Source organism: Amia ocellicauda, chromosome 9, assembly GCF_036373705.1.
Source record: "Amia ocellicauda isolate fAmiCal2 chromosome 9, fAmiCal2.hap1, whole genome shotgun sequence".
NCBI lineage: Eukaryota > Metazoa > Chordata > Actinopteri > Amiiformes > Amiidae > Amia > Amia ocellicauda.
The window spans coordinates 4,493,191-4,515,419 of record NC_089858.1 but is presented as its reverse complement, the minus strand read 5'-3'; the positions used below and the strand labels follow the sequence as shown (position 1 = coordinate 4,515,419).

General features: G+C 40.5%; 1 protein-coding gene across 2 annotated transcripts; it reads left to right on the top strand.

Moving 5' to 3' along the window:
• Positions 1 to 46: 46 nt before the first annotated feature.
• Positions 47 to 21,862, top strand: traf1 (TNF receptor-associated factor 1). Of its 2 annotated transcripts, none has more exons than XM_066712755.1 (11): positions 47 to 259; positions 981 to 1,273; positions 1,794 to 1,878; positions 8,764 to 8,862; positions 9,914 to 10,075; positions 12,364 to 12,429; positions 13,244 to 13,312; positions 13,772 to 14,224; positions 18,681 to 18,858; positions 19,789 to 19,937; positions 21,144 to 21,862. In XM_066712755.1, the coding sequence occupies exons 2-11, from the start codon at positions 1,065 to 1,067 to the stop codon at positions 21,360 to 21,362; spliced, it is 1,689 nt and encodes a 562-aa protein (XP_066568852.1). In that variant the 5' UTR covers positions 47 to 259; positions 981 to 1,064; the 3' UTR covers positions 21,363 to 21,862. The 2 variants fall into 2 exon arrangements, with proteins under 2 accessions (XP_066568852.1, XP_066568851.1); XM_066712754.1 differs by lacking the exon at positions 47 to 259 and adding an exon at positions 266 to 673.
• Positions 21,863 to 22,229: the final 367 nt, after the last annotated feature.

Sequence of the window (22,229 nt, the reverse complement as noted above, 5' to 3'; positions counted from 1 at the left end):
AGGCCGTCATTACGCTTTGTTCTCGGGTTGCATCAATATTAATTATGGGGATATGAGGAAGGGCAATGCCAGTGCCTGTATGAGTGGGTGCGAGTTTAGGGTTATGCCCAGGGCCAGTGCTGTCTAACTCCCACTGGCTGCACAGGCCGCTGTGACGGTAGCGGCTCCACATGGCAGTGGGCGGGTTCACTGAGAAAACGAAAGGTGACGTCAGGCTGGAAATTGCACCGGGGGACTTTCCAGACTTCCGCGTCTGACGGTAAAGTTGAATGTGTGGTGGTAAATAAAGCAGAAACTCCCCTAAACTACTTAGAAATACCACGGTGCTTTCTATGGGGGTTATAGTGTCATATTCTAAAAAGCTGTTATTACCTCATATCCCTGGGTGCTGACACAGACATGTCAACAACTTCCTGCTACAAAGTTGCCTGTTCGTGGCGGCGCTGTCTAAGAACTACAGAAAGCATGTGTGTGTGATTGACACTTTGTTTTACTGTGTTGCACAACGTCTTAAACAGGTATTATTTGTCCACTTGTACCGATGGTTGTTTTCAACTTGTTCAAGGAAGGAAAAACAACCAAGACAAGCCAGGGTTTGCAAAAGCAGTGATTTCATTGTATTCACAACACGCGTGCATTGCTAAACCACATCTTGCCAACTTTGGCACATGACGTAAGTAAATAAGCGTTTTTGATTGATTAACTAATAACTAGTATTCACCAATAGTTTTTTTTAATTAAAGCATGCTTTTTTACACATACATTGACATGACGTTGAACGCGGCTTGGATCTGCCCGGGGATTTTAATATTTCCGTGTTAGAAGGGGGAAATCCGTGGTAGTTTCTTTGACAAGCTTCAACCAGTTCCGCTTTCTTAGACTGACCTTTGTAGCGGTAGGTGGCTATTATTATTCAATATCTAGTCATACAAAAATGTCATAAAGAAAACAATCTCTCGTTCTGTTCTTGGTGTTCAAAGAAAGCACCGGTGGTGTAGAAATACCCCGCAGCGCACGATCCAGCTGACCTGGCTTCACCCTCCCCAAGCCGGACTGACATCTCAATGGCTCGCAAATCGGCCGGGGACTTGTACAACGGGCTCTCGTCGGCGCCCGGGGAAAACGAGTATCCCTCTGGGTTTCCACAAAACATCTGCGACGATGTGCCCCAGGACAAGTACCTGTGCAGCAACTGCAACAACCTGCTGAAGAAAGCCCAGCAGACCCTGTGCGGCCACCGCTACTGCATCGCCTGCGTCCACTGGCTGATGAGGTGAGTGAGCCGCTGGACGCTGAGCTGTTATTGTGCCCGGTCTCCCCCAGATGTGCTTGTTATTGTAATTCATATTGTTGTTGCTGTTTTTCCTGTTATTTAATAGAGTGTGTGGCAACTGCTGTGGTCAGCAGCACTTTCTGTCCTGTGTTGTGAACCAGGAACTGCTGCTTTTCAGACTTCATTGGCCATTTGAGGGCTTGTGTTGACAATTTAACACTACAAATATGGGTACAGATATAGCCTAGTTAAGTTTCCCCCTTCCCCACCCCCCTAAAAAACAGACCTAACTAATATACAAATCCACAGTAAATCAGTTAGATTATACATTATTTATATGCACAGTCAAGTACAAGTATTCTTCTTCTCTAATTTACTTATTTAAAGAACATTATTTATTAATATATACATGACTGTATGTATATGTTGTAGGTCTATACTATGTCTGTCATGTGACTTAACCTGTTACGTGTTTTGTCCATGCCATGTCCTTCATATCGCTCCACTTCATTTTTTCCAGGAACAATGAAAATCTAGTGTGTAAGAAGTGCAAAGAAGAGGACCCCAGTGTCGACTGTGAGAACAGTATTTTGATGCCAGAACATGTATGTACCACATTTCTAGTGTCTTAATTGCTCCTAATCAGGTCACGCTCGGACCACCTCTATGGGGGCCGCCTGTCAAAAGCATTTCTATTTTTTTATACACGTGCTTTAGTATACACGATAAAATATGATAAATAGAAATGAGTATGGGGTATGTCTGTCTGTCTACATATGGAGGGAAGACCCCCCTGCACTTGCTATGATTAATAACTGAAATGGCTATACTAGGCTAGAATACATTTCTACAGAAGTGAAATTCTGTCCAAAGAAAATCCCCGTTATGTTTCACTCTCTGAACACAAGAGAGAAGAAAACAAGGAAAAGCAGTGAGTCACGCCGTCGTGCACGTGGTAATTTGGTTCTGAAACGCGAGATGAAAACCTTTCGTACAGCTGCTGAATCAGAGGTGAATCTCCCAGGTGCTTCTCCCTTTCACGCTGGATTTCTACTGTTCTGTGTGCCGATCACTACAGAGACACTCCACGGGGTATCGCACGTTTTTATGAAGACTATACCAGGGATAGAAAGCTCTGCTGGTAGAGATGTGTGATGTCCAACTTTGGATTCAGACCTTTGCTACAGGGACACACCCCTGAGAGTCAGAGCAACACTCGGATGCGTTACTTTGTGAAAGTCGAGGAGGGGATGTACGTTAGTGGTACACCTGTTGAAGATCACCAGTCCCTCAGTACACTTCCACGGCAATCACATTTCATATTATTCACAGATGTAATTTTCTGATACGATGGTTTAGTTAGCCTGACACTTCGTCTAGGACTAAATCAAACCCCCCCCATAGAAGACAAAAAAACTGTACTTTTACAAGATGATCATTTTTCTACTTGTAAATGTAACTTCTATGATGTACAGAGTTGTGGTTTGCTACTAGTAGGTGGGTCAAACTTTTGATTTAATTAGTCTCTTTGGAAAAACAGATGTTCTTCCATTTCACTATGCTAAAAAAAAAACGGACGGGAGGGGTTTGTACACACTGGAAAGTCTAGGGCTAGAAAGCACTGTGTTATTTCTGCGACCTGGTGTTTTTGAAGTAGCCATTAATTCAGTAACAAATGGGTAATAGCAGTAAACAAAAGTGACCCGTTTCATTCCTTAATTGCCTCAATGAAACATCGCCTTTTTGGCAGAGGCTTTGTTTATTTAGTTATTCTTCTGCGTGTTAAGCACTTGTTAGCAATGCATCATTTAAAACTGATAGACTTAATGACACATTTGCAGCAATTAACCTTTAAAAGCAATTAAATAGTCACAGGTGGTCTGCACATGGGGATACACAAGCTACTCCTATTTAGGAACAGTCGCACAGTGTCTTAAGTTACGGGACAGAAGTAAAGACATCACAGTCGCCCAGTAAGTAGAAATCACTAATGAGTAATGTGTGAGTGCAGCTGTATAGACTAGAGACACGCAACCTGTACTCGTTTATTATAGGATTGAAGCCCAAATATTATTTCTGTTTCCCTAGCGAGTCTGTACAGTGGATACAGAAAAGAGAGATTATTCACATGCAAGACGGTGATTGTACAGAACGAGCATATACCAAAATATGAAAGCCAGAAACATGTCCCGTTTTCAGAAATGGTTAAATTGATATTTTAGATGTGCAACGTCTCAGAACAGTCATGCAGCTTTCCATCAAATTCCATCATCCGATTCTATTACTATAAAAAACCTGGACTGGTAGAAGGAGGACCAGTGACCTCCCTGTACACTTTACCCCACTTATCATCAGAGACTTATAGGGATCAATCAATATAATCTGAGTAACAGTACCACAGTAGTGTGTGCAGTCAGACATCATATTTAATTGATGTACATAACCGAACACAGAAATGTTGATGACCAAACTGGCGTCAAGCACACTTATCACAGACATAGTTATTTCTCTTACTGCACCTGTTATGCATGTTTTACTGCTTGAGACCTGAAGAAAGAAGCATCTTTAAATAAAGACGACAGGTGATGTACCAAATGTCAGGAAAGTCATACATCTATAAGAGTCCTAAAAGATTTAATTTTGATATACACTCACCTAAAGGATTATTAGGAACACCTGTTCAATTTCTCATTAATGCAATTATCTAACCAACCAATCACATGGCAGTTGCTTCAATGCATTTAGTGGTGTGGTCCTGGTCAAGACAATCTCCTGAACTCCAAACTGAATGTCTGAATGGGAAAGAAAGGTGATTTAAGCAATTTTGAGCGTGGCATGGTTGTTGGTGCCAGACGGGCCGGTCTGAGTATTTCACAATCTGCTCAGTTACTGGGATTTTCACGCACAACCATTTCTAGGGTTTACAAAGAATGGTGTGAAAAGGGAAAAACATCCAGTATGCGGCAGTCCTGTGGGCGAAAATGCCTTGTTGATGCTAGAGGTCAGAGGAGAATGGGCCGACTGATTCAAGCTGATAGAAGAGCAACTTTGACTGAAATAACCACTCATTACAACCGAGGTATGCAGCAAAGCATTTGTGAAGCCACAACACGTACAACCTTGAGGCGGATGGGCTACAACAGCAGAAGACCCCACCGGGTACCACTCATCTCCACTACAAATAGGAAAAAGAGGCTACAATTTGCACAAGCTCACCAAAATTGGACAGTTGAAGACTGGAAAAATGTTGCCTGGTCTGATGAGTCTCGATTTCTGTTGAGACATTCAGATGGTAGAGTCAGAATTTGGCGTAAACAGAATGAGAACATGGATCCATCATGCCTTGTTACCACTGTGCAGGCTGGTGGTGGAGGTGTAATGGTGTGGGGGATGTTTTCTTGGCACACTTTAGGCCCCTTAGTGCCAATTGGGCATCGTTTAAATGCCACGGCCTACCTGAGCATTGTTTCTGACCATGTCCATCCCTTTATGACCACCATGTACCCATCCTCTGATGGCTACTTCCAGCAGGATAATGCACCATGTCACAAAGGTCGAATCATTTCAAATTGGTTTCTTGAACATGACAATGAGTTCACTGTACTAAACTGGCCCCCACAGTCACCAGATCTCAACCCAATAGAGCATCTTTGGGATGTGGTGGAACGGGAGCTTCGTGCCCTGGATGTGCATCCCACAAATCTCCATCAACTGCAAGATGCTATCCTATCAATATGGGCCAACATTTCTAAAGAATGCTTTCAGCACCTTGTTGAATCAATGCCATGTAGAATTAAGGCAGTTCTGAAGGCGAAAGGGGGTCAAACACAGTATTAGTATGGTGTTCCTAATAATCCTTTAGGTGAGTGTATATTCCACCAGGGTCCAGCTCAGAAGTATCCAGCTCAACAGAAACAGGCTCAGGGCTGTGATAATTTACACTATGGGACTCTTGTACCGATTCTGTCTCCAGGTCATTCCTGTCTTTCATTTCGCATTAAGAGTTAAAACATAGTTGATTGTTTAATGTTTATCAGAGTTTTAGTCTTTCATTTGGTACAGTACATGGTTGCTGATGGGAATTGAGGTAATATTTGAAGCTGATGTTTTTGTAATAGGTTTGATAAAATTAGAAAGTATGTTGGATGTTTGCACTTGCGAGAAGCTGAACATTCCCGTATATGATAGTAGCAGGGTTCATATTTGTGTGTGTGTGTGTGTGTGTGTGTGTGCACACACCTGAAGTTGTGATGCACCTTATTTAGCGAGGAGGATGTTACAATGAAAATAAATGAGAGGAAGCTGAGGTTCAGAAAAGGGATAAGAACTGAACCACAGTTTAAACAGATAAATCGCTAGATGTGTCAAGTGAGCAGAAATACTGCTGCCGAAATTAGTTTTCAGCCCGGTCTCTGCAGTTTGCTAAGGTTTGAAGTTTTCTAAAGTGCACTGCAGGATATAGACGCCTCGACTTCTATAAACCATTTTAAAGAAAATCGAGAACATCTGCCCTTTGCTGTCGTTTTGTACATGGGGCGTATTATTACTGTAACATTAAATATCTGTTCTTGAAAAGGTCGATCGCACCCGAGTGCCAGGAATTATACTGAGGAAAGGCGATGGTATTGAAGCTGCAAAAGCATAATTTAAGGAAGGACTTCTCAAATGTGAAAGTAAAGGAAGGGAAGTATATTGGTTTTACACCTGGTGTAGATCACCAGTACCTTTCTACGCTTCATGGCAATCACATTTCATAAGTATTCTCAGAAGTAATTTGGTCCTAGAATGGAGAATTACCTGACAGTTTGAAACGGCTCCATAACTTCTTATTATGCAGCACATTATTTTCATATTAGTCTTCCTATAACTCCCACTGAAATAAATGAATAAACATGCATACAGTACATACATAAATTAATGGATTAAATCATGAATGCCTAAACACACACATGCATACATACGTTAACAAAATGTTACATTTATATTTCCGGAAAGTGGAAATTACCTTTACAAAACTTAATGGTGCTCCTGTGCTGAAATTTGATGTGGTGATCATTGCTTTTTGAAATTGAATGTGCGTTTTTTTTTGTTAATTATAATTGCGGTCTTGATTCTGTGCACTGTTTTGATATACTGATCACTCTAATAAAACAACTTTTAGGGAAGACAGATTTGTTAACAGCATTGTTAGTCTGGTGGGGACAGGGAGTTTATGTATTTAATATGATAACTAATAATTAGCTATTTATTTAATTGCATTGTCAGACTTTAATACCAACCCACACTCTCATACGTTGTGGAATCCAGAGAGAAGCCTTTTCTTTAACAGTGCCATGCTAGGAAAACTCAACAATAATTGCCAAACAGTGTAGACCACAGGGATATCATTTACAATGAGCGATTAGACGGATGATTTTCCATCTGACTGGTAACAAATCAGTCATAGGTCGGCTGCCTGGCTCAAACGTCCCGGAAAGAACTGTTTAAATGCTGGGATTATCAAGGTTTCTTTTCAAATGCTAGAAACAGTACAGGCAATAGGTTTTGTATTGGAATTTGTAAGTTAATCATCATTTTTTTGCATTTCATGAGGTGAGTTTACCTATTGAGTTTATAACTGTATTTGATAATGGTGGATCATTGATATAACAGAGGAAGCTTGTGTATCTTCTTTTTAGTTTCAATGTTGAACTGGGTGCACTGATTCAAGATAGTAACAGTAAATTCCCAGTTATGTTAATCAGTAATATATTGTGTGTATATATATTGTCAGTTACATTAATCAAAATAATCTGTTGAACACACAGTCAAGTTATAAGAAAGCTAATTAAAGTGGGATGTGAAACTTTCGACTGCCAATTCAATATAAATTACTGGAGTGTCTGTCCAATGTTTACACACCTTTGCCAGCTCACTGCATTGGGATCTTTACAGTTTTTGGCCGAATCACTGTTCAGCAAACAAACACTGACAAGAAACTCAAACTACATTTAGCTGAATAAAATGAGAATAAATTGAATATTAATCTAATTGTATCGCTGAATAACATTTTCAATTGAGTGGTGTAAATACTGTTGGCTAGTGGCTATGATCATATAATCATAATCATAATCTAGTTATCAAATAACAGGAGGTACAGATAGTCTCCTCAAAACCATGAATAGCAAGACATAGTCTTTGGACCAATGCCAGTCAAGTGAAGAAAAAAACAATATTGAAAAAAGCTGCAGTTTTACAGTTTAGAAGGTCATTAAGCAGAGACCAGAAAATCATATTCATATTAATCATATTAAATTGTACTAAACTTGTACTAAGTTAATCAAATAGTTCAAACACCTGGCCTAAGTCAAATTTGCTGTCAAACAAAAAAGGAAAGAAGTCTCCCTTTTGCTGGAGGAAAACTGAAAATGATTGTGTGGTTTGGAAAAGGGTGAAACATGCTGTTCAACTTAACTTCATCCTAATATAGAGTACTGTGGGAACGTGACTTTACATACAGCAAATAGGCAAAGACAATGAAAACAAAATCTTATTTTCTAAGAAATATTTTGTATTTCATGTCAAATCTGGGGCAGAGAAGTTATATAGCAAATGCACATTTATAGAGAAGTGACCTAGACTGCACATGGCAGGTGAAAATAACCTACTTTTTATTATTGAAATTGAAATTTGTAAAGACAACCTGTTAAGAATTAAATACTGGAAATGTAATATTAAATGGCATACAATTCTGTTTTCAACATAAACCTGGCTATGAAAATAATGCAAATGTTTAATTGGACAATTGGTAAACAGTATGTGAATGTGCGTTTTGTTTCTTTTTCTGTTTTGTTTTTGTGAACCTCCTTTCAACTGAAGAATCATTAGAAACAGTTTACATTGACCGTTTACATGATCCGTTCAACTCTTTCACAAAGTGTTCAGATGAGAGGACTCCTAATATAAAGAAAATGAAATCATTAGGAACCTTTACAGCAATAAATACTTTTTCAGAGTTGTGCTAGTAGTGGTACTGCTTTGTGGAACATAATGAACAGGAATGAAAACATTTAAAAAGACTATTCAGTTTTTCATATTGAGAATGTGTGCTCAGTTGCTTAGTTCAGTATTTAAAGACTGTTTGCCAGATGTATTAGTTGGCCCATTTGTTTATGTCTTGCAGTGACATTTCTAGTCCAATTAACCTGTTGATCACAAACTCTGACATTGGAATTTCAAGTGTTATGGTCAACTGAAATGTTTAGTATTATAGTTTATTCCTTGTTAAGTGACATTTCTGCCCTATAAATGTAAAGTGCTGATTGCTGATGAATTAAGTCATTAAAGATTATTAAATGAAATGGGAACAACCACTGATCTAAAACACAATGCTTCCCATTCAAGCTTAAGCATTAGCAAAACAAAACTGGTTAGGCTCTTGCTGTAAAGTACTAATAACTGTGAAGGTACTGCTTCAGGTGTTAATTACATCAACGCATTTGTGTTTTCAGTTCTTCAGCGACACTGCTATTAACAAAGAGATTCTGGAACTGAAGGTCCACTGTGCCAACCAGGGCTGCGCCTGGAAGAGCACACTCAAACACTATGAGGTAAATCACCATCGCCTTTTCATCTGGACGAGCGGGAGGGTTCTGGCCAGGCGATGACCATGCACTGCGATCAAAGCGATTGCAGCAGATTGCAGATTTGAGTCTCTCTTTCAATGTGGGGTCATTTCCTTGCACTTCCACTGTGCATTCATCTCCTCTGTTGCTGGAAAGGAGGAAAGAATATCCTTGTGTAGACAGAAACTTCACTATAATTACTATCAAAGTGTAAGATTGTAAAACGTTAACTCTTAGCTGACTTTGACTACAATAATAAGTTTGCTATCCAGGAAGTTATGACACATGCTAGCAGATCCTGAAACACTGAGATGGCCCATGCTGCCATTATTTGGTGAGTTTTACATTTTTAATGTGGTAAAAGATGCATATATGATAGGATTGAAGTGGAAATATGCTATACATTTTACATATACACTAATTTCAACATAAAGACTATAATTTTAGGAAGCCCGCTACTTCCCCCTTAAGGCAATGTTTTCTTTCAATTAGTTATGCTTTTTTGATTTCTAATTCATCACTGGAATCAAAGCCATTTAATTAATGGATGAAAAAAAAATCTGGTTCAGTCGTTTTGAACATCTCCAATTGTGGAATTTCTATTAAAACTTTTATAAAGCACAACGATGTAGACCGCACACTCAGTACTTTCAATAGTTTCATTTTTTTCTGCATTTTCAACAATGGTTTAGCCTTTTTGCCAAAATGCAGAAATCAGATATCGAAAGGACGCTGATAGGGTGCAGAGCAGTCTGTGATTTTGTGCTTCAGATTGGGAATTTGGAAAATAACGCCAGGTGTGTGAACAGGTGCCAGCCTTGTATTTTGAGGTTTTCAAACGTTTTAAACACTTTAGCAAGCGTGTGTGTTTGTGGAATAATAAGGCCAGATAAATGTGCATCTCTGCCACTCCTCTGCAGCTGTGATTTAAACTGAGACTGACTTCAGTTTAACACCAGTGCTAGTGTTACCAAATTGTAATGTAGTGTGGGATATGTATTTTGATAGATTCTTTTCAATTTTGCTCTCTTTTCAGGATCACCAGAGTCAGTGTGAATATGCCCTGATCCCCTGTAATATTGGCTGCGGACACATGGTGATTAGAAAGAAGCTCGCCAGCCACTTAGAAAAGGGGTGTGCAAACAACATGATCACCTGTCACTTGTGTTCCCGTAAAATGAGACAAGCGGATTTCCAGGTGAGACCGACTCAAGTGCTCCCCTCGATGATGTTTAGAAGATATTAACAACTTGTCTAACGTGTGTATAAAATATGGTCTAATTATTGCAAATGAAGCAGGAGATTAGTGTGATGTGCCTGTGCAACCTAATGTCGCTATAATGAATGTTGCAATTTTCTGGTTATAATTAGGGATATATTCTGATTTGCAGGCAGCGCTCTCTAACATCTGCTTTGTGTCAAAAGCTGTGAGTCAATACTTTTCATAGTGTTTGTCATATTTTGGAGAGCCCATCTCGTTCAACAGCCAAGATATATCATTCAAAGCAACAGTTGTGTGTCCCCCCACCCCCTCCCCAGCCAAAGATGGAGTAGTTAGTTGTCAGGACTTAATTGGTGTCAACCAAGATTAGACATTCCTGGGAGGATGTCACATTTGAGGACTTTGCAAGATGACTACCTGACAAGCCAATGTATTTTCTGTCTTCAAACACCCCCAAATTGTGACAGCAGTCGGTGGCAGTGAGAGTGATGCTTCTATCTGCCTGACTTATATTGTTTAGAAGAGAAATTAGGCCAGGTAGAGATCACAGGCGTTCTTGTCATTGCGAGATGGTAATTAATGAGCTACAGTTGTGAGTCTCAATCTGAGGTCTGTGGACCCCTAGTGGTCTGTAAAAGGGCAAAATAAAAGCAGCACAAAGCATAGAAAAGTCCCAAATTTTACAGTGCAAATGCTGACTTTGTTCTGGGACAGACTACAGAAGAAGGCACAATTGAGTGGTGGAAAAAAAACCAATGTGAAATATTCATAGCTTTGCTAAACTGGACAATAAATACTCAAGTGTACAGGGTACAGATGTGGGTGTTGTTTTATTCAGAAGGAGATGTTGTGACCAAAACCAAGGAGGACAGATATTTGGATATTTCACAGTACTATGTGTATTTTAGGAAATGGAAACTGATATATAAATGACAAGAGGCATGTATCGTTGTATTAATGTTAATAGAACATTTATTTAACAATGTATGGATGTTTTGGGGACTTTACATAATACATCTTTATCTCCACGAATGATGGCTGAACAGGTAGGCCTTAAGTAGATAATTTATCAATCGATTTTATTACATGTGTAGGCATTATATAGATTACAGTGTTGAATAGCCTAGTTACTAATTACAAAAATGTATACATTATGATTAAAATGTCTCTGTATAGCAGTAATTGTGTCAGTTTGATAACTAGTACTAGGACATGGTGGTCTTAGAGAAGTATTTAATACAGTGACATTTTTCCCCACTAAACAACCAGCATAATGAACTCTGAAACCGGTCCGCTATACCATAGGTTGGCACTGCAGAAATTTTGGTTTATAACACCCCCCTAAATTTGACAATGTATTGTCTCAAAGGATGGGAATGGGACACAGTGAGAGCCTAAAAAATGACTTCAGATCTAAATTCACTCATTTGCAATCCAGTGAGATGAAAACAAAATTAAAATCTTACACTTCTTTTCTTTGATTTCTCAGGTGTTTTTTTAAATAATCTGGCCAAAACAGGATTTAAGACAGTACCTCATTAAAATTCATCACTTATTGTTCTGTTTTTTTCAAATCCTCATCAAAATATGGGAAGCAAGAGAATGGGGCCGTCCCAGTTGGCTGCAGCGTTACACCAGGAAAGCCCCCTGACATGTTATACTAAAGCGAAGCTTAGTCTGAAAATGACTGTTTCCGCATGTGGTTTGAACTTTGATTAAAAATAACAAAAGGTTTAGTGTAGCATTGAAACCCAAGGCTTCAGTCTGCAAAGAAAACAAAAGCCTTTGCATTATGGATAGATCTTTTTGTTGTTTCTTTCCATCATTTTTATATTTTTCTATTGAAATCAAATAAGCGTTGCAAAAGATTTGTGTATGATGCCCAAACTGCATTCAATATTTAAATGTTTCCTGTTCTGTGTATTTCAAGCTTTGGAATGATGAGGCATATGTAGCACACTTCTTTTATATATCAATAAAGACATGGAAAGGCCAGTAAAGTAATATTTATCTAGTATTACCAGGAAGAAGCTTACCAGGCTTACTTTTCATATGGCAAGGGAGCAGCACAGCCAGAACGGTGATCGGTGTCGGTGATCGTGCTTGCTGGGTCTCGCTCTCTCGGATACGGAGCAGGAAGCAGTCGTGACCCCCCTGCCCTGCGCTGTGTCCGTGGTGACAGCGAATCATTTCGCATCTCTGCCTCTACTTGTCACACACAATTCCCATCGTGGTTTATGGTATCCATGTCTTGTTGTTTTCAGAAACACACGTGTCAGAGCTCTCCAGCTAAGGAAAAAAAAACAACCAAAGCAGAGACCAGAGAGAAGGTATGGCAGCATCTTTTCTAAAAATAAATAGTTCATTTTTACAATGGGGAAACATAGACAGTGTAGATGGAACATCAGCAGTTTGGTGGTTTTATGATGGGGGATACATTAGTTAGCCAGCCTCTCATTAGTCAGCACAATAGTTTACGGTAATTTAATGTTGATATCAGACATATTACTTTTCTTCACTTAATTTCAGGGGAGCACAAAATGTGCCTAACAAAACGCTCACCTTTAAAAAGTGAGTGGTTTTATTGAAGTTATGTTCACCATCTGTTCAGTCTGTTGTTGGTCAGGCTGGGGACTGGCTTAGCTTTTTTTAATGAAAAGCTCAGAAAGGTCCTCACATCATTTTACATAGTGGAGTCGGTCATGCACTGTGTTACATTACTAGAGAATGGAAACAATCCGTTAATTTGACCTCACATTTGCAGGAGACCCAACCCCTGGCAGATGTGCTTTTAGCTTTCAGCAGGAAGAAAAACTAATTATAAATTGTCAGGTGGTGAGATGTGTAGTTAACAGTTGCAAATAAATAACTGGAGAGGGGTTCTTTATTCAAGGGCAGTGTTTTATTGCAGTAAAACCTACATGTTAAAATATAAGCATTGAAATGGAGGAAGCCTAGTTATTATTATTATTATTATTATTATTATTATTGTTATTATTGTTATTATTATTATTATTATTATTATTGCTTCAGAGAGGAATAAAGTTGACACTGGGAGGTCAGAATGTCACAATTGTAAAATGAGTTAAAACTATTCTGTAAGATGTACCTTTTTCTATTTTCAACCGACCTCTCTGTTTCCAGAATCGTCAGCTTGCAAGCGCAAAAAACAAGGATCAGTGTCGTTTTACTGAAGTTGGTTGCGCTTTTAAGGTAATATCATGTTTATAGCATCTGTCAATGGATTTGAACCTCGTTGGCCTATCTGTGAAATGTTCTCAGAGAAACTAACCTGTGAAGGACTAATACAATACGCGCCTTGAAAATTCAAGGCTGGCAACGGTTCATTATCAGGAGTGTGTAATGTCAACGCAGAAGAACCATTCACCATAAATCAAGCACTTGTGTTCCTTTCAAGATATGATATGAATTATTTGAATTGCATACAGAGGCAAAAAACAAAACCACATTTTACAAAGCAGAGACAGTCATTGTCTGCCGAAAATCCAGACGTACAATGTGTTGGTCTTATAGGTTGTGAGTTCTTTAGTTCTTCACAGTGTGGTGTTTGAAGGGACATAAAGAAAACATAGTAAAATATTCATGTAGACCTTGAGTACGTCTGCTTACTGCACCCCGTAACAAAACTATACCCTTCACGTTGTGTTGCAGGGGAATAAAGAGAAAGTAAAAGAACATGAAAACTCAAGTCTAGTGGGGCACCTACAGCTCTTGCTCCAGGTGATCAGCAGCATTAAAACTTCCTTGCCCACCGATCTTGGCCCCGGGGATGAGAGCAGGGATCAGGTCTTGGGTGCAGAGCTGAAAGTGATGGAGCTCAGGGACCACATGGCATCGCTGCAGCTGCAGGGAGCTGTGGAGGTCAACGGGGACATGGTGGTGGCTGACGGTGCCTGCCCAGAGCCTTCCATTTCCAGCCTGGTGCACGATGACCGGCTGGAGGACATCAGGGAGAGGCTTGCCAAGCTGCAGCAGAGGATCAGCGTCTACGAGAACATCGTCACCGTCCTCAACAGGGAGGTGGAGAAATCCCAGGGGGCCGTGATCGCGCTGGAGCACCAGAACAAAGTCAACCAGGAGACCATTAAAAACCTGGAGCTGCAGGTAACCAAACGTCTCCTTTCTTCCTTCTCACTGGTCTTCTCCAGCAGGGTCCCACCACACATCTCTGGCACCAATTACAATTGATGAATGCATTGTTTTTGAAAGCCGAAGTTCTAAACTTCAATTTGACCTGGTATATATTACGAGACAAGCACACAGGGGTTGGGGAAGGACTGTGTCTTTGAAATGTATTTCAAATCCCACTTGGCCATTGTTTATAAGTGATAAGCTTTGATTCCCATCTCAGCTTGATCTGACCTCATTGCAAGCTCCATGCAAGGGTACACAGTAGGTTCTCCTCTGAAAGGATGAAGAAACCTCAGCTATTTGGTCACAGGCGTGTTTCTACTCTGCAGCTACACCAGCTGATTATGCAAAGCAGCTGTGGATGAGAAGTGTGCCCAAAATATTTGCTTTAACTTACTGCATTTGTGGTAAAAAAAAATTCTTCCAAAATTAAGGATTAATGTATTCAACTCATTGCAAAGTCCCACTTAAATACAGTCCAAGGGCACATTTTGTTGTTGCAGGGTCTGCTTTGCCATGTCCAATCTGTGTCAAATGCTCCCTGCCAAAATTGCAAGATAATGGAAAGTAGTGCTGGCTAAATTTGGACCTGGAAAGGAGGAAAAGTCACTTAACAAAATATTTGACTCAAATACGATATTCGCTGGAAAACTGGACATCTGACAGAAATAACTTCTTATTCCAGAAAACGTTAAAAATAACATTTTGTCTGAATGCTGTGCGGCACATCGCCCAACGAGATCGCCCCTCCTCCAGGCTACACACTTCTCCTGTCAGTTACCCTGCTCTTATAGATGAGATGTTACAAAATGGCTTTTTTATCATAGCTGTGATCTTCAAGCAGAGTGGAGCAGTGTTTCACAAATTAATCACTCCAATCTGAAAGTATCGGGGGGGGGGGTGGAAAGCTTTATATCTGGTATCATTTATACGACGTATCCAAGAATTGCAAGATATTTTAGTAATCTGTTAATTTCTCCAAATGGATAGGAGACTCACATGATGTATATTGCGTGACTTTTATTGACATGCAGTGCACACATGTACAAGTGCGTCTACCTGTGCTTTTTCACTTCATCTGTGGATACAAAAACATTAGCCTACAGGATATCCACTAAGTACTATAAGAAGAATGAGCTAAAACCAAAGAGAAAAGCATACGGCAATAAATACATTCACAGACGCATTACGAAGACGACAAAAATACTTGAGAGCTTGCTTTAGTCATACAAAATATATAATCTAATGTGAATGATCTGTTTGTCAGTAAAAAGAAAGCCTTTGGAGACTGGAGAAATGGGAGAACTCACAATTTCAACCTAATAGTTTAGACATGGAAAGACATTGCCAGTATCATCACATTAACTGCAGAGGTGCAATTTTGACCTGCTTTTGTTCTTTATGATTATTTTTCATACCCAGGGTTACAAAAAATCACATTATTTTTACATATCTATACAGCTGGGATTTGACTGGAGCAATCTAGGTATAGCATCTTGCTCAAGGATACAGGTACCACTTGTACCCATGACCCCCCACTCCAGAGTCCAGAGCCCTGACCATGACTCCACACTGCTGCTTTAGCTCTTAAAGAGAGAGTATTTTAATTCCAAAAAGTATATCGTTATGCTTTATCACATGTAAGTAAGGCGCTTGTCAATTTTTATTTTCACTGCTGAATTAAGAAAGAGGCACCCGAGTCTTCAAAGAACCTTTTATTTAGGTCAGCGTTTTTCACTCGTCTCTTCAGCAGTCTTTGGAATTGCAAAACAAATGGAAAAAACACAGAAATCCCTTGAATATTTCAACACAAAACCTTATTAGTGAAAGGACTTGTCCTATTTTGAGAAGTAAGCCTTTTTTTTAACCCTTTATTTACTGTCGGTTGATAATCAGTTACGTGGTTAAACAAATTAACCACTCCAGTTCAACTCCACCGTTGAAACAATTACATACCATAGATTGACAACAGTTTCTGAAATCTCAAGTTAAAATGTAAGCCCTTATTTGGTGTCAAGAGAGTAGTTTTTTCCCAGCTGCCGATGTCATGTCACTGCTGCCCTGCAGGGAAGGCTGTGAAAGAGCTCGCTTCAATTTATTGTGACACAGGTCCCCAAAACATGAATGCGGTTCCAAAGATGGTCTCCTAAAATATCAATTCTATTTTCATATCCCCTTCGCAGAATAATTATAAAAACTGCAGCACCGGCAGTCATTGCAAACAAATAAGATCCGTGGCTGGTGACATTTTACAGAACATTTTGCTGTGCAATTATTCTCCTCTCCTGCAGCTCCTTAAAGACCTATGGCCTATGAACCTGTAGGGGAAAAAACAAAAAGAAAACAAACGCATTACAAACAAGGATCCCAATGAACAGTTTCAGCTTCGTGATTTTCTCCAGAGATTGCTTATGCTTAGCAGGCGATCGAAAACCCGTGAGAAATAGAGAGTCGTGCTAGTTGTCTTATGTGTCACACAAAAACAAACCGAATGCCACCGCTCTTTGTAGTTGCGGATATTTAAGGAATAGAGATCCACTCCTTTTAACTCCCTCGATACTGAAGAGATGAGACAACAGCTTGACTGAATGGCAGCCTACGTGTTGCCATGTATTTGAATCCCAGACCTGGAAGTACACTCACCTAAAGGATTATTAGGAACACCTGTTCAATTTCTCATTAATGCAATTATCTAACCAACCAATCACATGGCAGTTGCTTCAATGCATTTAGGGGTGTGGTCCTGGTCAAGACAATCTCCTGAACTCCAAACTGAATGTCTGAATGGGAAAGAAAGGTGATTTAAGCAATTTTGAGCGTGGCATGGTTGTTGGTGCCAGACGGGCCGGTCTGAGTATTTCACAATCTGCTCAGTTACTGGGATTTTCACGCACAACCATTTCTAAGGTTTACAAAGAATGGTGTGAGAAGGGAAAAACATCCAGTATGCGGCAGTCCTGTGGGCGAAAATGCCTTGTTTCTGCTAGAGGTCAGAGGAGAATGGGCCGACTGATTCAAGCTGATAGAAGAGCAACTTTGATTGAAATAACCACTCGTTACAGCCGAGGTATGCGGCAAAGCATTTGTGAAGCCACAACACGTACAACCTTGAGGCGGATGGGCTACAACAGCAGAAGACCCCACCGGGTACCACTCATCTCCACTACAAATAGGAAAAAGAGGCTACAATTTGCACAAGCTCACCAAAATTGGACAGTTGAAGACTGGAAAAATGTTGCCTGGTCTGATGAGTCTCGATTTCTGTTGAGACATTCAGATAGTAGAGTCAGAATTTGGCGTAAACAGAATGAGAACATGGATCCATCATGCCTTGTTACCACTGTGCAGGCTGGTGGTGGAGGTGTAATGGTGTGGGGGATGTTTTCTTGGCACACTTTAGGCCCCTTAGTGCCAATTGGGCATCGTTTAAATGCCACGGCCTACCTGAGCATTGTTTCTGACCATGTCCATCCCTTTATGACCACCATGTACCCATCCTCTGATGGCTACTTCCAGCAGGATAATGCACCATGTCACAAAGGTCGAATCATTTCAAATTGGTTTCTTGAACATGACAATGAGTTCACTGTACTAAACTGGCCCCCACAGTCACCAGATCTCAACCCAATAGAGCATCTTTGGGATGTGGTGGAACGGGAGCTTCGTGCCCTGGATGTGCATCCCACAAATCTCCATCAACTGCAAGATGCTATCCTATCAATATGGGCCAACATTTCTAAAGAATGCTTTCAGCACCTTGTTGAATCAGTGCCACGTAGAATTAAGGCAGTTCTGAAGGCGAAAGGGGGTCAAACACAGTATTAGTATGGTGTTCCTAATAATCCTTTAGGTGAGTGTATATTGGTTTTGCATCTGTAGAGATCGGCAGAAGGAGTAGACCTTTGGTAGCAATTACCCTAAACCTAGTTATTTTGAGTACAAGTACAAGTTTACTGAAGGCATGACTGATACAGTGTTACTAGTATTTCTCAGACTCTCAAGCCTTTTATTAATGCTGTATTTTTGTTCTGCTTTACTGTGTATTCAAACAAAAACTTTTGTTAGTCTTTTATCTTACCTTTTATCTTTTTTTTTTTTCCTTTGCACGTTGTCTGTAGTTTCATTATTATTCCACACTGTAGCATTGTATGCCAACAATGACATAATTGCACAGAACAAAAAAGGGCAGAGAAGAGCTTTATTTAAGGTAAATAAACTCTTAAAGCTGAATAATTCCTGGTGTTGTTTCAGCAGACATTTTGTGTCCAGTAAAAAATAAACAATAAAGATGTAGCCTTTGTTAGTCTACTGAAGTAAAAGGAAGGTGTTTTCCCGTGCTATTGTATCGTACTCGGAGCGTATCAAGGCGGCAGTGGATTTTGATCCTGCCGACTGCAACCCCTTTGATGGGCCAGGGCTTGTGTTTCAGGTGGTGGAGCAGCAGGGGAAGCTCGCTATGAAAGACCTGTTCATCAACAACCTCCACCTGGCCATCTGCTCCCTTGAGGACGCCTCCTATGATGGGACCTTCATCTGGAAGATCTCCGACCTGGCCAAAAAAATGCAGGATGCCGCCGCCGGCCGAGGAAATAACCTGTATTCATCAGGTATTATAACCTCAGAGCTTGGGGGTGGGGTTCTTCTCTTGATGGCCACAGAAGTTGGCCTCCCTATTTAAAGGCCACAAACAGAAGGGATAAGCCTTCATTGTAGGAGGTGTATGGGGGCGCTCCCCACACAACACAAAAGGGTAGAGACAGACTTGGCTAAGATCCATCTGAGGTGCTACTTTAGTTCATTGTAACGGGGCGCCCTACAACCGTCAGAATAATTGTTACTGTCAGAGAATAGCTAAATTTCTGTCAGAACAAATTTGACTTGCTTTTTTTTTTGAGAGAGAGAGAGAGAAATGGCAAACCATCAAGCTCATCTGTAAAACATTATGCATTTTTTTCTACAAAATTAAAATGTAGGATAACCGTAGGTCACCTGAAATTCAGAGTGCCAATTAGCGTCTGGTTTATTTATTTCACACAACTCTTGCAAATAATGTGGGTGTCTGACAAATGTTCACTGCAGAAGCTCTCTGATTAAATTAACCAATTCCATTGTCAGATTACCCAGTATAAAGCACAGAGAGAGGCAGCCAGACCCTTTAAGGTTTCTTTTAATCATTCAGCAGTCTTCATCAGAAAAGTCCATACAAGGATGCACTTTTATAAGCATTAGTGTGAAATGAGACAGACCTGCTCTAAATTCCCCAAAACACAATAAACTTACACATGCCCCCATGCCACTGCGGCTCAGCAATGTTCATTACCTCAGTATCACGATGTTCTCATCATTAAAGTATACAAAGTGTGCAGGAAGAAGCCAGAGATTTCAGATCCTCAAGACAAAAGTATGCACTGAGCCCAATGTCTTAGTTATGTGTTTGCTTTGATAACTATTTTGTTGATGTAACTAGAGAGTTTAAAAAAGCAGTGTTTGCCTGTAATAGCTGCATACCTTTCTCTAAATGTTACTTTTCTCCTCAGCTTTCTACACCGGGAAGTATGGCTACAAGGTGTGCATGAGGCTGTATTTGAATGGAGACGGTGCGGGGAAGGGATCCCACATCTCCCTGTTCTTCGTGGTGATGAAGGGGGAGTACGATGCCCTGCTTTCTTGGCCCTTTAAGCACAAGGTAAGAATTTTCTCCTCAGCTAAGAGGACTGAACAGCATTAAACCAAAATACATGTCTGAACACTAATGAGGCTCTGTTGCTGATCTTAACTTCTTGGCCAAAGACACTGTGTATGTTGGGAATTATTAAACGTTTTGTGGGTCTGCAATGTAGAAGACGGGGAAATTTCAGTGCTAGTTTCGGGGGGGGGGGGGGGGGGGTTTCCAATAAAAACTGACTCATTTAAGCTTTGAGAAAACACACCTCCACCGTAGTACAGACCCTGGACCATTCATCCCATTGTGTAAACCTCATTCAATGTTTTTACAAAGCAAGCAAGAAAAAGTTAGAGTTTCTATCCCAAACGAGTTCAGTTGAGAACATAGTTGTTCCCTGAGTATCAAATTAGATAAGGCCAAGAGAAATATTCTTGAGCAGCCAGATCCCAGTCACAGTATGATAACTTACAGCTGTAATGTTATAAACGCATTGCTAGAACACAGCTTTCATCGAATTCCCTTCAGAAAAAGGCCATGCATATTGTATGAGTTAACATCGGCCGTTTATTGTTTTCAAAAGGAGCCTAATATGGAGGCTGTTCCTCAGACCAGCTTGACGCGCTGTCTGATCCGCATAATTCCCAATGAACAACTGACAAATCTGTGTTCAAAGGAAATCTGATTGGCTGCGAAATGCCTCTGATGTCAAAACCAATAACGGCCGATGGCACCTTTACTGCGTATCTGTCCTCCTCCATCTTGAAAATGAGGAAGATTCTGCTCCCAGGTGGCTAAACTGGTTAAACCCCCCGTTTGGCGGCCAGGTTGAGCCCTAGAGTCAAGAACACCTGTGACTAGGATTCCCCAACGAGGAAGCTTCACCTAGATGGCCGAGTGCTGCCAGGGGTTTGGTGGGCTTGAGTTGGATGGGGGTTTCCTCTGTTTGTCACAAAACAGCGCCTCCTGGGTGCCGGTGACCGGTGCAGTGCTATCAGTCAGAGCTGCGTCAGTCCTCCCTATGAGGCTATAGCTCTGCTGTTTGCGCTGTGGACTCGCAGTGTGAAAAATAAACCCAGCAGTTCAGTTTTTGGAGGAAAAGGGGCAGCTGTGGCACGGGAGCCACAGAAGTGAGCTGAGGTGATTTGCAGTTGACACTAAATTGGGAGTGCGTTAAAGAAAAGAAGGTAAAATGTTTCGAGGATTTATTTTCCTTGTTTGTTTTTTTAGGTTACCTTTTTCCTGCTGGATCAGAACCAGAGAGAGCACGTGATCGATGCATTCCGCCCGGACCTGTCCTCATCTTCCTTCCAGAGGCCGACCAAAGAAATGAACGTGGCCAGTGGCTGCCCCCTGTTCTTTCCTCTCAACAAGCTCAAGTCCCCTAAACATGCGTACAGCAAGGACGACACCCTGTTCATTAAGTGCGTTGTGGACACAGCTTCATAAGCATCCCAAAGATTTGTAGCATTTAGCTTTGGGATTCCAGATTGAGCCAAGTGCTCCACAGTCAAGTAATGTACAGAAGCTGCAGTCACTATTACCACAGTGTTTGTTTTGTTGAGTCAGCAATTTAAACAAAAAGTCCTAATATTTTTATGTGTTCTGTATTGAGTTTTTATTTTCTCCACCATTTATCTTCGTCCAGTGTTTTGACTCTGCCATGTATATTTTTCTGTGTAAGCCACTGGGCATGTGTATTTGTTTTGTAAGATGTCAGCAGAAAAAGCACATTTCATATTCTGTAGTTCCTAGTATAAATTACAGTTTGATAGGATGGAGCTTTCTGGCCACAGTGTTTAATTATTCTAAAGTATTGTCTGCTGGCATGCTGTGATTTTTTGAAATGTTATTTAAGTTAAAACAATGTTTTCTATTTTTGTAAAAGTTTTTAAATACATATATTTTTTTACATTTATTCTTGGGGACAATAAAGCTTGAAAGAGAGAGCTTACTGTTGGCAAAATCAGTGTGGAAGAGATCTGTGTGTTGAAGCCATTTGTGACCATTCACCTCGATCGGGGCCGTCAAACTCCGTCCACAGAGGGTCTCGGTGTCTCCTGTTTTTTTTTTCCAGTAGATCCTAGTAATTTAATTGGTCTGGGTAGTCAAGTAACTGTGCTGCAGGTAATGTAGTTGGAATCAACAGGTTATATTTAGTGTTCAACTGTAAAAGGCACCCCTCTGGGACTGAGCTTGGGATCCCTGAGTTAAACCTGTCTACATCTGTTGACCTCACACCTGAGTTGGATGTGCTGAGAAGTTGACTGCACAGCTGTGTTGGAAGTTCCCCTCCAAGCACCGGCAGCTACAGGA

Bases quoted from the DNA above. Each gene is read 5' to 3' on its own strand.
- traf1 (XM_066712755.1), top strand. From the start codon at position 1,065: ATGGCTCGCAAATCGGCCGGGGACTTGTACAACGGGCTCTCGTCGGCG. The intron at 1,879-8,763 runs GTATGTACCACA...TTGTGTTTTCAG, and splicing joins GTATTTTGATGCCAGAACAT to TTCTTCAGCGACACTGCTAT. The intron at 19,938-21,143 runs GTAAGAATTTTC...TTGTTTTTTTAG, and splicing joins CTTGGCCCTTTAAGCACAAG to GTTACCTTTTTCCTGCTGGA.